Source organism: Cyprinodon variegatus, unplaced genomic scaffold (assembly GCF_000732505.1).
Source record: "Cyprinodon variegatus isolate N-32 unplaced genomic scaffold, C_variegatus-1.0 Scaffold229, whole genome shotgun sequence".
Classification (NCBI taxonomy): Eukaryota; Metazoa; Chordata; class Actinopteri; order Cyprinodontiformes; family Cyprinodontidae; genus Cyprinodon; species Cyprinodon variegatus.
The window spans coordinates 132-14583 of NW_015150682.1; the positions used below are offsets into that span (position 1 = coordinate 132).

At 37.4% G+C, this 14452-nt stretch overlaps 2 protein-coding genes across 2 annotated transcripts in view; one reads left to right on the forward strand and one right to left on the reverse strand.

The window, feature by feature from the left end:
- The first annotated feature begins 3272 nt into the window (after positions 1 to 3272).
- LOC107088826 (DNA-directed RNA polymerase III subunit RPC3-like) lies at positions 3273 to 14081 on the forward strand. Its single transcript, XM_015381249.1, has 13 exons — positions 3273 to 3400; positions 4631 to 4777; positions 5039 to 5303; positions 5421 to 5725; positions 5826 to 5930; positions 7910 to 8083; positions 8183 to 8234; positions 8327 to 8387; positions 8478 to 8628; positions 10930 to 11031; positions 11274 to 11323; positions 13621 to 13770; positions 13849 to 14081. Exons 2-13 carry the CDS (start codon positions 4631 to 4633, stop codon positions 13925 to 13927), a joined length of 1641 nt encoding a protein of 546 aa, XP_015236735.1. The 5' UTR covers positions 3273 to 3400; the 3' UTR covers positions 13928 to 14081.
- A 287-nt stretch (positions 14082 to 14368) lies between these two features.
- Positions 14369 to 14452, reverse strand: part of itga10 (integrin subunit alpha 10) — a 41779-nt gene continuing 41695 nt past the window's right edge. Inside the window, exon 30 of the mRNA XM_015381248.1 lies at positions 14369 to 14428. Within this exon, the coding sequence (XP_015236734.1) occupies positions 14378 to 14428 (51 nt within the window). The 3' untranslated portion in view covers positions 14369 to 14377. The remainder of the gene's footprint in view (positions 14429 to 14452) is intronic.

Below are 14452 nucleotides of genomic sequence, written 5' to 3' on the forward strand. Positions count from 1 at the left end.
TTCACTCCATGTGTAATGAAAGTGAGTTGTTTTTCCTTTATTTATAGATACCCAGAAACTGAAAGTGACTATTTAGATATTATGACTTTGCAAACCCTACAACTAGAAAATAGGATGAAGAGAAAAATATGAAGCAGCTTGTTTTACACGGAAGAAGACAAAACCATAAGAAAAAATACCTTAAAGGATAATTTTAGCTGATATAGGGAGAGGATCATTGATACTCCCCATTAAACAAAACAGCCAATAAAAAAACAAAATTTTATAGATTACTGATTAAAGCTAATGGCAAAGAAGTTATATACAAACTCTAATCCTGGGTGAACAGAGCTACATTTCTATGCTAATAAAATGTACATTAATTTACTTGATCACTAAATTAACAAATAACATAAGTGGATAATATTTGTCCCTTTTGAATGACAGCCAGTTTTTTTTTTTTTATGAATGCAACCCAAGAGGTAGAGCTGGTCTGGCCAACCACGCCTAAAGTGGTAAACAGTCAGAATAAGGAAAACGGCAACGTCAGCTTATGCTCCTGGATCACATTTTCTTTTACCAATAAAAGCCAGACTTTATCTATGAAAACAGGGCCGAAGAGGGCTCTCCAACATACACACACAACAAGGTGATGATTAGAGTTACACTTATTTTACATGCTGACTAATCCCATAAATCTGATGATTTGACAGAAATTAGGATCTGAAACCAGATTTATGCTCTAAACCAGCTCAAAAACGGAACTGTAAGCAGTAACAGATTGCGTCAATCCACTGTCATTTTCCAAGTTTATCTTTTCTGTTTCAGAAAATGCACACGATTCTAGATAAATGAAAAATCGTACTGGGGAAACACAGAATGCTTGGGTGTTGAAGTCATGCAGCTCATTAACATGTCATTAGGACTAAATTATCTTTAGAGCCGCAAACCCTTTTCAAGTCAGTGACAGGGCAGATGGATAAAAATGTAAATAATAGATTTATTAAGGTTCAAATAGACTTTAGGTTATCAACTTTTACTTAGAATGACTCAAAACCTCCACTTTCTCCAAGTCTAATACTAATAAAAGTAGAAATAAAACTCTAAAATAAAAAAAACAAAAAAACAAAAACACAACAACTCAGAAAACAGTTGGTCAAACATTAAGTAAACATTTCTCTGAAATAAAATATTGACATAATAACATAGGAGGCCAGTTATAGAAAAAAAGTGGTTAAGATTTTACCCAACAATTTTGGTAGTTGTCGAACGGAGCTAAAAGATAACCAAATGCACCAGGAAACAGGCTATCGGCAGTATGATATTTAGCTTAACCGAGGGGCCAGAAACAAAAAGAAAATCTGTTTTAAGAGTCAAAAGATCTGTTAGAACCACTTCCTGTTTGGAAGATGAGTCAAAGTTGGCTCTTTAGTCAACTTTGGGAAATAAAAAAGGTGTAAGAGGCAATGTTAGAGAAGATCAGATTCTCCACAAAGGCATGCCAACTACTCATTCAGACAGCAACAACAGAGAGCAAGAGTTGATCAGATAATAGAAAGGCTAAATCTCAGCATTACTGTAATACAGTTAATGTATAACAGCTGTTTTTGAGCTTTCAATCTCTGTCTGTTAAGGAAGACTTTGGATTTGGAAAGGTTAACAGCTTTTTAAAAATCTGACAGACCAGGCAATAGTGAAAACTCTGTATTTAACGAGGCGGCATTGTTGAAACAATAGAACAATTCTTTCTACAATGAATCCTGTCTCATAAATGGAGTGTTATCTGCTCTTTCCCCAGTATGACAGAAATAACACCTCAGGGAACAAAGGCAAGAATAATGCTGTTGAAGGTTAGTTTTCCACCATGTTATTCCTTCTCAAAGACTATTCAGGTGAGCATTTTCACGTTTGGGGCAAGTTTTTTTTTTTTTTTCTGTCCAACCACAAAAAAGAACAATGCATTTCTTAAATCAAATATGTAATAACATGAAATGTCTGACCTTGTTTCTTAGACCAACTTATAAATTCACATCTTTACTTTGAGTAAAATCTAAAATTATCCATGAGACCATACGAAAAATCTACAGATAAATAAAATATAATAATTCGGATAGTTTAAAGAGCATTGAAGCCGTATCAAGCCGGATTAGTATCAAGAAAATGAGTAGATATAACCCTTAAAACATAAGCAGTGCCAAGCTGACCAAAGTGTGAGAAATGTCTACTACTTTTGATAACAAAACTGAAACCAACCACTCTAGAAAATTCCCCAACTCGTCTTGACAACAATAAATTTAATCAGAAACAGCAGCTGTCCAATGTCTGTCAGCTAATGATAAATACATGATTAATGAGAATAATCAAATTACTATGACTACCCTTGATCTTGGTTAGTACAAATTGACCCCTGCATATAACATATCTCAACTATCAAAGTAAATCTTCAATCAAAGAGTTTTTTGGGCTAGAATCATGATGGAGGTTTAAACATAACATAACTAGACAGTGTCGGCTTTTAGAGTCGGCTTTACAAGCATTACCGAGAGTTTATTTCATGACTTTACAACAACAACAAACGGACGGAGCTAACAGGCACTAACAGGCTAGCTGGGTTTAGCTTTAGCAAGCCGCCGAGAGACTAAACTAGTCGCCGAAAGACAGCGCTGTCAGTTCGCGGTATTCTACAAAATAACACAGTATGAACGAAAGTCGCCTTACTTACTGGGAGTTTAGGGTTTACTTCTCCCTTACAACAATGACAGAAAAACCGATGCGGGGGAACAGCCGCAGCCTCCGCCATCTTCCCCAAAGAAGCACAAACAGTGACGTCGATCCTCCACCAGCCGAAGACGGCTGTCCACAAGGTATGGCAGCCAATTGTAGCATATAATCAAACCGCTTTTATATTTAGACTTCCTAAAGACAGCCTTAAATTTTCTAATAAATATCCAAACATATAAATACTTTAATAGTGGAAACGACGTTGCTACTTGAGAAAAAAAAAACATTTTTTATATGAACCGTATCAAATTATTTTAAACGTGTAAACCAATAAGCCGTCGATTGTTTATAGACATGGCACATTGTATAATAAAATTAATTCATCACTACCATTAAACATTTGTCACGTAAAACTACCGGGGGTTCTAACACGAACGTTTAAAAACGCGTTCATTTAACTTTGACTGAAACATTGCATGGTTCACCGCATCTTCATTATGTGATAATTTTACTTGCCATATTCCATATACATCCAGTCCGACAGGCGGCGCGCCACCACAGGGAGTCACCAACCAGGAGAAGCGGAGGGCGGAAGTGTTTCTGTGTTGTGATCTACGAACCGCATGTGAGGAGAGTCAGCGGTCTCTGGGAAGCATAGCAGCAAACTTCTCTCTTCTGCTGTCAGTTATTTGTATACAAGGTTGGTTAGCACTGATAAAATGGTAAAGGTATCCTGTTTAAAGGCTAGCTAGCTTTTATCTTTTCGGACCTGGTGTGTTTAAGTTAATGTTTATGTTTAACTCACCGAGCTTGATGCAGGAGAAGTGGCAGATTTTAAAGTTTTAGTCTTTTAAAAGCTATAGTTGACAAAAAGGCTCACATTATTAGTGTCCTCTGTGTAACCTTCTATTCTAGGTAACTTTTCTGGAGTGTAAAGTCACATAATGTTGATGGTAGTTGAAGTATTCATCATACACCCTGCCTCTTTTTACTGTATACAAACCAAGTGCCATAAGAAATAGTTTGCATTGCATCGCCTTTCATTAGTTGCTATATTTTTTCAGCGTCTTTAAAAAAAATAAAGAAAACCTTATTCCCTACAGTCAGTGCTGTAAGTCTTGAGAAACAGTATATACCTTCAGGATAACAAAAAAAAAGTAATCAAGTTAGTGATAGGGTTTGTGGTGGATTATCAAGGGTGTTTTCATTTAATCTGCTTTATTCTTAAAATAAATCAGTTTTACACTGCTTTTGAAACAATCCACTGTGACACAGTGTGATAGTCAGAGGTCTGAATGCATGGTAGTTATATAATTAGAAAGCATCTTTTACTGACCAGGCAGTCCCCTGAAATAAGCAAATTGCATGTACACATTTCTACAAGATGTTCCCTTCTAGAGTGTTTTCCTTTGCAAAATGGCTGAATCTTGATCAGATTTGACATCAACTTGTAAGATTTTGCAACAGATTTATAAGCTAATTTTGGTCTGGACTTTGCACCATGAATATACTTTGATCCAAACCCAGTTCTCATAGCTTTTATATTTGGGGTCTTTTTACTCCTGGACGGTGAATTTCTTTTCCAGTCTTAATTCATTTGCTGCCTTAAACAGGTTTTGTTCTTGAATGTTCCGATTTATAGCTTCTAATAACCTTGACATTAACTTGTTTACCACGTCTTGATTTTGCCACTGCCATGTGTAACAATGAGGGTAGAGGTTTTTGGCGAGGTTGGTGCGTTTAACACCACACATAGCAATTATCTATAGGACAAAAGGGTGGATCATCTTATATGACTAGAGCGTCTTTTTTCGTATTTGTTTCCAAGCAGTTTTTTGCATTTAAATTATTACACTGATGGATGCTGTGATGATCTTTGGGATTTGATATTTTGAAAACATTGAAACAACAAATAATTACCACCATGCAGATGACGGCCCAGGAGATCCGACTGTGTGGCCTCCTACTGAGGGAGCATTTCGGGGAGGTGGTGGAGAAGGTGGGAACTCACCTGCTCCGAAGTGGAGCACAAAACTTAAGGACCATCGTTCATGAAACCAACCTCTCTGTGGATATGGTACAGCCATCTATCATTTTTCTGCTTAAGATAATGGATCAGTTTTCACATTTTGCAGCCAATGAATTCTACTGCTGTATTTCAGATACTTTTTTATTTTAAGGATTTATTTATCTATTCTTTTCCCTTATGATAACAGATAAATGTTGACCAATATATAAACAAAAAAGTGCATTTTTGCAGTGTAGTCTATTAATGTGTAAAAAAAGATCAAGGACAATGGGTGTATTTTAACATTTCTTTTTGTCTTCCTTAATAAAGGTGAAGAAATGTCTGTGCGTGCTTGTGCAGCACGGGGCTTGTTTATTCACCGCTGGCCGTAAAGGACCCGGCAGCCCCACAGAGTATCGGGCCTGCTGTGATCGAGTCCTGAGAATTCTGCGCTACCCGCGTTACATCTACACAGCCAAAACGCTGTACGGCGACACAGGCGAGCTGATCATAGAGGAGCTGCTGCAGCGAGGCCACATGACTATGAGCAACACAGTGAAGACGGTTGCAGATCGAATCACACAGAACATGGAGGGTCAGTTTTATTGTACATAGAGGGATGTTTTAGCTGCTGTTCTTGTATTTGGATATATTAAAGTTTTTTATTTATTTCATACATTTATGTAATCTTTCGTCTCCTTTGCTATTATAGAAGGCCAAAGCTTGGATTATAGTGAAGTGTCTTCCACCTTTTCCAAACTAGTGGAAACACATTTCCTCCAGCGCTGCCCTCCTATGGGGGGAGCAGGAATTACAGGCAGCACTGCTCAAGCTGAGGCTCCTGCCACCCCTGCAGCTCCTGCAGCCGCTATCAGCACCGCACTGCCAAATCCAGAAAGCTTTCCCAACTGCTACATTGTACCCCAGGTTACGCTCATTGGACGGGGCAAACGGCAGCTCGTCCCTGAGGAAGGAGAGGATCAAAGGAATGCAAAAAGGGCCAAGATGGACTCAACGGTCAGCGATTGTTTGGTTTTATTGGAAATCTCTAACTTTACTTATTTTCAGGTCCTTTATAATGTGATTGACTTTTTATTTTTTCATCACCATTGCTCAGACACATGGTGATGAAGGGATTTACTGGCAGGTGAACTTTGAGCGGTTCCATCAACACTTCAGAGACCAGGCGATCATCAGTGCTGTGGCCAATAAGCTGGATCAGGTAAAAGATTAAAAAATCGGTCAAATGTTTTCATTTCTCTGAATGTAAATCAGGGAGATCCATCATGTTGGAATCATCTTGACCTGATATCCTGCTGTGTGCGGTGGGCCCCCTAGAAGGCCAACTGAGGAAGCATTATTCCACAACAACATCCTGGAATATTCTCTCTTCATTATAAGCGGCTCGCAGACTCTGTCTGAGTCCTGCAAGAGTCTGTTTTTCAAACTATCAAGCCGCTCATGTAAAACACAGAGATCAGAACTGAAAATCAACTCGTTTATCCACAATTATTCCCATTTAGAACCCTGCCTGGACCAATAAGTAATAGAGTGCAACCTGACCTGTGATCACAATGTATACACACAGATGCACATTTTCAATGAGCGCTTTTAGTCATGGAGGGAAGTTTTTTTTTGGGTCTGCCATTTAATATTTAGTTTCATAACCCTGAGGATCATTTAAGAATTTTAAAATGACTGTTTTCAACCTTGTGAGAAGCTTAGTTAATGCCCCTTAACAATCCTACCACATTCAAAAAGGGTGAGTTTTTTGTTTTTACCATCTAGAGATGTTCAGTGTGATTACCTGACAGAAAAAAAAACATGTAATCCAAACATCTGCACAGATTTTGGCTTTTAATTACTGTGGTCTTAGTTTTGATCAGCTGATGAACAGCCTATTTAAGTCAATTTGTTTTTTGTTTTTTACAAATTGCCTGATCACAACTGTTGTTCTCTTGTTTCCCCTTCTTCTTTAAACATTTTGAAGCTCTTTGAACATTCATCCAACTGTACAAAATGCAAATTCATACAATTTTTTTCACTGTCTTAAGATTTTGATCAGTACTATATATATAAACGTTGAATTGTTTTGGCAAAACTACTGCTCCAAGTTAGTTGTTCTTTCAGCAAATGTTATAGTTTATAGTCTGTATGCTCAACTTGTGCACTCTACTACTAAACTAGTATTCTTACTTCAGGTTTTTTTATTAGTATCCTTATATATTTTTAAAAGAGTAACAACATCTTGCTCATAAAAGTTAACTTTTTATTTGATTTGCAGTGAATAAGTTAACATTAAATAGGGTGACCAGATCTGAAAAAAAAAAAAAGACTAATGTGGCACAGTTACACTGCAAAAACGACCTAGAAATAAGTAAGAATGTCTTTAAATTAAATTTATTTACCCTTAATTTGAGTAGGTAAATAAGATGATTTGCCAATGTGCTGAATATTTTTACTCTTAAATAAGATAATTAGATATTATGATATTGTTTTTTTTTTCTTATTTTAAATGTGAATTGTCTTGTTCCATTGGCAAAGTGTCTGACTTATCTCGTCAATTCAACAACAAATGCACTTATTTTATAAAAAAAAGTTGTTATCCAGATTTCTATTTTTTGCAGTGTAGGATGCTTACGAGGGACAATATGGGACAGACAAGGTTTTTTCAGCTTTGTGTTTCTTTTGTGAATTACTTTTATAGTGTTGTTTACATATCGCTCCCCTTGGATCGAATTGAAAAACAACTTTTGCAAACTTCACCAAAAGCTCCCTGAGAATCACCTTTCACTACCTCACCCAGTTATAAACCATTCCACAGTCTTTGTTATGGCTGCATTTTATTTTCTTTTTCCATTGTTTCCATCATATCTTTACCTTTTAAGCTTAAAGAGATGACAGATAATTTTGTGACAAAACTAGTAAAATAGTCCTTATTTAGGACTATTTTACCATTTTTAAAAAAATATATATCAGATGTCCTAGGCAAAAGCCAGATACTGCTTTGGTTTGTGGGAAAGGGGGGTAGAAGTGAAAAATGCAGGACTAATTGGGACATCTGGTCATCCTCACATTAAATAGTTCTTTAATATTGTTTTTTATGTATAACAAATCATATACATTCAGGCTAAAAGCAGCTGTTACTAAGTTATTTAAGGAAACAAAGTTGCCTGTAACTGTAATATTTGAACCTTTTAGACCAGCAGTGAAATAGTACGGACTATCCTGAGGATGAGTGAGGTGACGACTTCTCCCACAGCCTCCTGCACAAAGTCCCTGTCAGCCAATGAGATCTTCAGGTCCCTCCCAGCCAGCTACAACATCCAAAGACCGATTTTAGATCAGTATTTGACTCTGCTGGTGGATGACCCGGTACGTCTTCCTCCAGACACACTCCCTGCAGGATGATTTATTTATTTTTATTTATATCCACATAAAAGCTCATTTTTCATCATCATTATTATTTTCTAGATGGAGTTTGTTGGAAGAGCCGGAGAAAGTGGCGGAGGAATGTTTGTTGTTAGTATCCTTTGGTACTTTCAGCCAGAATGCCATGTTTTTCAGACAGGTTAATGAATCTAAAAGATCAACTACAATCCTGAACGCATCTGTTAGATCTGCGAAGAGCGCTCGCAAACCTGGCTCGAGCCACTGTTGAGTCCATTGTGCAGGAGAAGTGAGTCTGTTTGTTTTTTTAATTACTGCACATGTGAATTTCACTGTAACTGAATTTATCACGTAGTTCCTGTTTTCATCTGCTGATCAGATTTGGTTCCCGATCGGCTCGTATCTTCCGGTTGTTGCTGCGAAAGCGACACCTGGAGCAGAAGCAAGTGGAGGATTTTGCCATGATTCCAGCAAAGGAGGCTAAAGACATGCTCTACAACCTGCTGTCTCACAACCTGGTCCAGCTGCAGGTTAACTATAACATCTTTGGATTCATCAGTTATCATTAAACTTTGTAGGGCCACACTGGTCTGTGAGGAACACACCTTGCAGATCTGTTTGTTTACACAGAAAACTTTTAAAAGTCTCATTGTTTGGAAATTTGGCTTTAAACATTTTCCAGTCTAATTAGAAAAATAGAAAAAAATAGAAAGAGTTTAAAATTATTAGAGATTCCTTATCATTCAAATGTATAAAAAATAGTGATGGGCCATTATCAGCGTCAATTGCTGCCTTAACGGCAGATTCTTATCGGGCCATAGAAAAAATATCGCCATTAGTCTATTCTCACAGTTGGGTTGGGAGCTGGGGCTATACTAATGATGACTTTCATCGTGGTGGTTTAGTGCAGCTGTATATCTGGGGGTGAGAATGAATCAGTCTTCCAACCTGTTTAGGCATACTGTGAAATTACCACATCGAACGTGACATGCTGATATGGATGCAGCTATAAGCACAGCTCTATTAGCCAAGCTAACCAATCTCCTTGCTCAGTGGATAGCCAAGCAGCATGGCTGATGGACTCGAGCTCGCTCTCCATGCAGCCACAGGTGACCCATCTTACAAACTACCTGCGAGGCGAACTATCACAAGGCGAATACATGACCAGCACGCCACAGAGAAAGCTGCAAAAGATGAGACATTGATCAATGCGATGTGTGTGTCAGATCTTTGGAGACACTATATTGTTAAAGTGAGACACTATTTTTTGCAGCAAAAACACATTAAAAGATGAGGAAAAAAAGTATTTATACGTTTTTCAAAATCTTAAGTCAGAAGACGAAATTACGTGTGGTTTTGCAAACATAAAAAGTGAACCTCTTTTTTTAAATTCTGGAGGTTGCGCACAGATATGATGGCTGCCTTTGGCAGAATTCAAATGAGCGATTTTAATCTAGATTAATTCCAAAATTACAGTGAGATTAATCTAGGTTAAAAACATTTCTCCACCACTAATAAAAAATAAATATTAGAATATCTGCAAAAAATGCTTATAGAAATTTATGGTTGTTATTTTTTTTTGCCTACTTCTGCTGTTAAATTTACTGAAAGCATCAACAGGTACAGGAACAGTCATTAGAGAGAAAGACAGAAAAGCTTCAAAGCATTTTGGACAATTTTAGGTTGGAAGTTTAAATTGGATCTAAAACTGAATCAGGTTAAGATGCAAAAGGGTTATTTTATTCAAACAAAATCAAACATTGGTAATGTTATGTATTGCTTTGATGCCACTATGGGATAAACCCACATTTTCTGTGCTCTGTTTTTTAATTTTTTTTTTTTTTTTTGCCTTCATATTATTTTGTCCCCACAACTTTCCTGAGCTATATCTTTTTCTTTGCTCAGATCCTGGCAGTAATAAATAAATAAAGGTCCATCCAGTTTGCCAAATACGTTCCCGGCAGGCAGGGTCTGAATCCATACTAGATGAACTATCAGTCGTACAAATACTTCAGTAATCCTTACTTTGTGTTGCATGATAATTTGCCAAGCTTAAATACTAATAGCAGTTTATGAGCAGTTAAATGGAGCTTTACTACCTTTGATGCATGAATTCAGTCTCAACAAGAACTATTTCTAATTTAGGTTCAAAAAGGCTGAATTTGATTATTCTTGGGCTGCAACTTACAATTATTTTGTAATTTATTAATCTGTGGACTATTTTTCCAATGAATTGATTAATATTCAGGCAGCCAAAGGTTCCATAGAGAAATTTTTTTATGAAATTAAACCATGTGAAACTAAAACTTTTCCAATTGAGGAGTTCTGGATAGATCCTATTGACAGACGGAAAAGTTTTTCTTCTTAAATGCAAAATATAGAGTTTATTATTTTTTACAATTTTGGTATAATTTCTGCTCAAGCTGGGTCGCTCTGTTAGCTAAAGACAAGTTATAGAGTCTCTACACTTCAGTTAATGATTAGTGGATTACTAGTTTAGTTGATGATTATTTCAATAATCGATTAATCCGATTAATTGTTTCAGCCCTAGATTATTCCTACTTTAACATATCACTTAACACAAAAATCTGATTAAATGCAATTATGTGCTGAAATCCATTCATTCAATGTTTTATAGCAAGAGAGGTTAAAAAGATGATAGTTTGTAACAAAAAATGAAATGTAACGAATCTTTTGTGTTTAAATTAGGTATTATTAGCTGATATTATGATCTTGTTATGATCTTGAGTCAAATGCACTCGTTTATTCACTAATTTTTTCTCTTTAGACAAACTATATCAGGTCTGACTGAATAACTTTCTCTCACTCAGGAAATCCCCAAGACTCCAGATTTTGCTCCATCTCGCACCTTTTATCTTTACACAGTAAACCAGCTGCCTACAGCCAGAATGCTGCTGCAGAACTGCTACAAGGTAAGACTTTAACCTGGACTGTTGTAACACAGAGAGCTTCCTCTCAGTGTTTTCTATGTTCCGTACTTGATCTGTCTGCAGAAATACCACATTTGTTGTCATAATAAAAAAAAGGTCAATTTTAAAATGAACATTGACAGAGAACACTCAAAATTTGACTGCCATTTATACATAAAAGATATGTAGTTTTCTGTTTTTACTGCTTTTGCCTTTAATTCCATCCTGCCATGTTTTTTCTGCAGACCGTGGCGAACCTCATAGAGCGACGCCTGTTTGAGACCAAAGAAAACAAGTAGGTTATTTTTTTTTTTTATTTTTTTTTTATAGATTAAGCCATAGATATCCATAATACAGGTGGCTTCTTGTCACAGGTAAGCTTTGTGGTGGACTCCGTGGTACCTTAAGTAAGAGAGTTAGCATGAACACAACACTCTTGTCCCGTTCTTGACAGATTTACTAACTGGTTTCTTACAAACCTCTTTGGTGTGGCTATAATTCTGGATGCTTGAACATTTTTGAAATTGTAGATTATCTTTTTGAAAAACAACTGAAACTTGCATTATAGTTGTGTTGGTTTTATTGAGACCAATAATGATTTGATGATAACAAATCTTTTGTCTAAATCACAATCTTGCAAAAATAGTTTGGAAGAGGGATCCCTGAAGAACACGGTGTCACACAATGTCAGGGATAAAAGAAGAGAAAATGTTATAAATGTGTGTAGATAATGTATTTTAATTAGGCTACCAAACATTTGTTTGCATCCAAAATGAAAGTTTGTTTCTTTATTATATATGTGTGCTTTGTGTATAACTTTTTTTGTATCTGAATGAATGAAATATTATTGAATATTTTGTTCTGTACAAAGCTGAATGTGCTGACAACAAAATCACACACAAATCTGCAATTGAAATCAAATTAATTAACCAATGGAGGACTGGATCTGGAGTCGCACACAAAATTAAAGTTGAAAAACACCACAGGCAGATCCAACTTTGATGTAACGCCGTTAAAAACAGTTAAAAATGAGGTTCAGTTTTGTGTGTGACCTCCACATGCCTGTATGACCTCACTACAATCCCTGGGCATGTTCCTGATGAGGTGGCTGATGGTCTCCTGGGGGAACTTCCCTTAAGATCTGGACTAAAGCATCTGCCAACTCCTGGACAATCTGCACAATGTGACGTTGGTGGATGGATCAAGACATGATGTCTCAGATTTGCTCGTTCCGATTCAGGTCTGGGGAACGGGTGGACAAGTCCAAAGCTTTAATCCCTTCATCTTGGAGGAACTGCTTACACACTCCAGCCACATGAGGTCTAGGAACTCAGGGCCAATCACACCAGCATATGGTCTCACAAGGGGTCTGAGGATCTCATTACGGTACCTAATGGCGGTCATGCTATCTCTGGCGAGCACATGAAGGGCTGTACAGACTTCCAAAGAAATACCACCCTATACCATTACTGAACCACTGCTAAACCGGTCATGCTGAAGGATGCTACAGGAAGTAGATCACTCTCCACTGTGTCTCCAGACTCTGTCACGTCTGTAACATGTGGTCAGTGTTAACCTGCTTTCATCTGTGAAGAGCACTGGGCGCCAGCAGCAAATTTGCCAATCCTGGTGTCTAGTGCCTTTTATGGTGTTGGGCTGTGAAAACAACCTCCATCTGTGGACGTCAGGCCCTCATACCATCCTTGGAGAGTTGGTTTCTAACCGTCTGTGCTGAAACATGCACATTTGTAGACTGCTGGAGGTCACTTTGCAGGGCTCTGGCAGTGCTGCTCCTGTTCCTCCTTGCACAAAGGCAGAAGTCGTGGTCCTGATGCTGGGTTGTTGCCTTCCTACATCCTCCTCCATGTCTCCTGGTGTACTGGGCTGTCTCTTGGTAGCGCCTTCAGTCTCTGGACAATTCACTGACAGACAACAAACCTTGCCACAGCCCGCATTGATGTGCCATCCTGGATGAGCTGCACTACCTGAGCCACTTGTGTGGGTTAAAGAGTCTGTCTCTTGTTACCAGGAGTAGGAAAGAACCACCAACATTCAAAAGTGACCCAAACATCATCCAGAAAGCATAGGTACTGAGAAGTGGTCTGTGGTCCCCACCTGCAGAATCACTCCTCTGTTGAGTGTCTTTCTAATTGCCAATAAATTCCACCTGCTGTCTATTCGATCTGCACAACATGAAATGTGAAATTGATCATCAATCAGTCTTTCTTCCTAACTGGACAGTTTTTTACAGAAGTTTAATTTAATTGAAGTTGTATTGTGTTTTTTTACGTTTTCCTGTATTTTTTTTGAGCAGTCTATATACTTAAGTTATATAAGCAGTATATCCATGTAGATTTTTTTAACACACATGCAGGAATGTGTATTTATATATTAAGAATTATGACAAACAAAACTTTTATAAAAAAAAAACTTGAAAATTGAAGTTATAAACCAAATACATTCACCGTTAAAACACGTTACAAGTGAGCAGGCTGCCTGTGACAAGATGGCAGCTGGGGACCTTTATTATAGATATCTATGGTTATAGCTCTTGTCTCCTTGTGGCTGACTGCTTTGATGTCGGGTTTCCAGGCGCCTGTTGGAGAAATCTCAACGAATTGAAGCCATCCTGGCGTCTCTGCAGGCCAGTGGGGCAGAGCCGGAACAGCTGAGCGAAGTCGAAGAGATGATCTCTGCTCCAGAGAAACAACAGCTGGACGTCTTAAGGCTTCACGTAAACAAGTAAGAAGACAAAACTTAAAGCTCAGGTTTTCAACTTTCCACAAAACCGCTAATGTTTCTGCGTTTCTGTTTTTCCAGGTTAGATTCAGCAGAGAATCAAGTAGATGAAACCATCTTTATCTTGGAGTCCTACATCAGTTCTACAGCTAAAAGTTAAGATTTAAGTGTTACAGTTTATACAAAATGTTTCTTATTTTAGGATTTGTTTCTTTAGTGTTTGTTGAATTGACATGAAGATTGTTTTCATTGTTTTTATTGCATCAATCAGCACTGAATAAATGGGTCATATTGCCTCTTTTCAGCTGTGTTTTATTCTGTACAAAAAAAATCATCTGTTCAGATGGTTTAAAGTATGAAATCATGAACAACTTCTGCAAATTAAATAAAATAACTGTAGTTTGATATATTTTGCTTAAAATAAAAAAAGGGTCATTCACACAATTGCCCCTCTGACCCTGGAAATCTCAGGCAGTGCATTTCCGTTGGACCCTTGTGAATCTGTCTTTTGGTCCTGGAGATCCCCGTTTCAGCATTCGAAATTGAACATCATGTGGCCTGTTTTTAGGCTGGTTTTGCTATTCTGGTCGCCTTCTTTTTATCAAAACTCTCAGTCTTCATGGTTTTCATCTTCTCTGTGTTTATGTGTGAAGAATCCCAGCTTCAATAAGAAGAAAACAGCTAA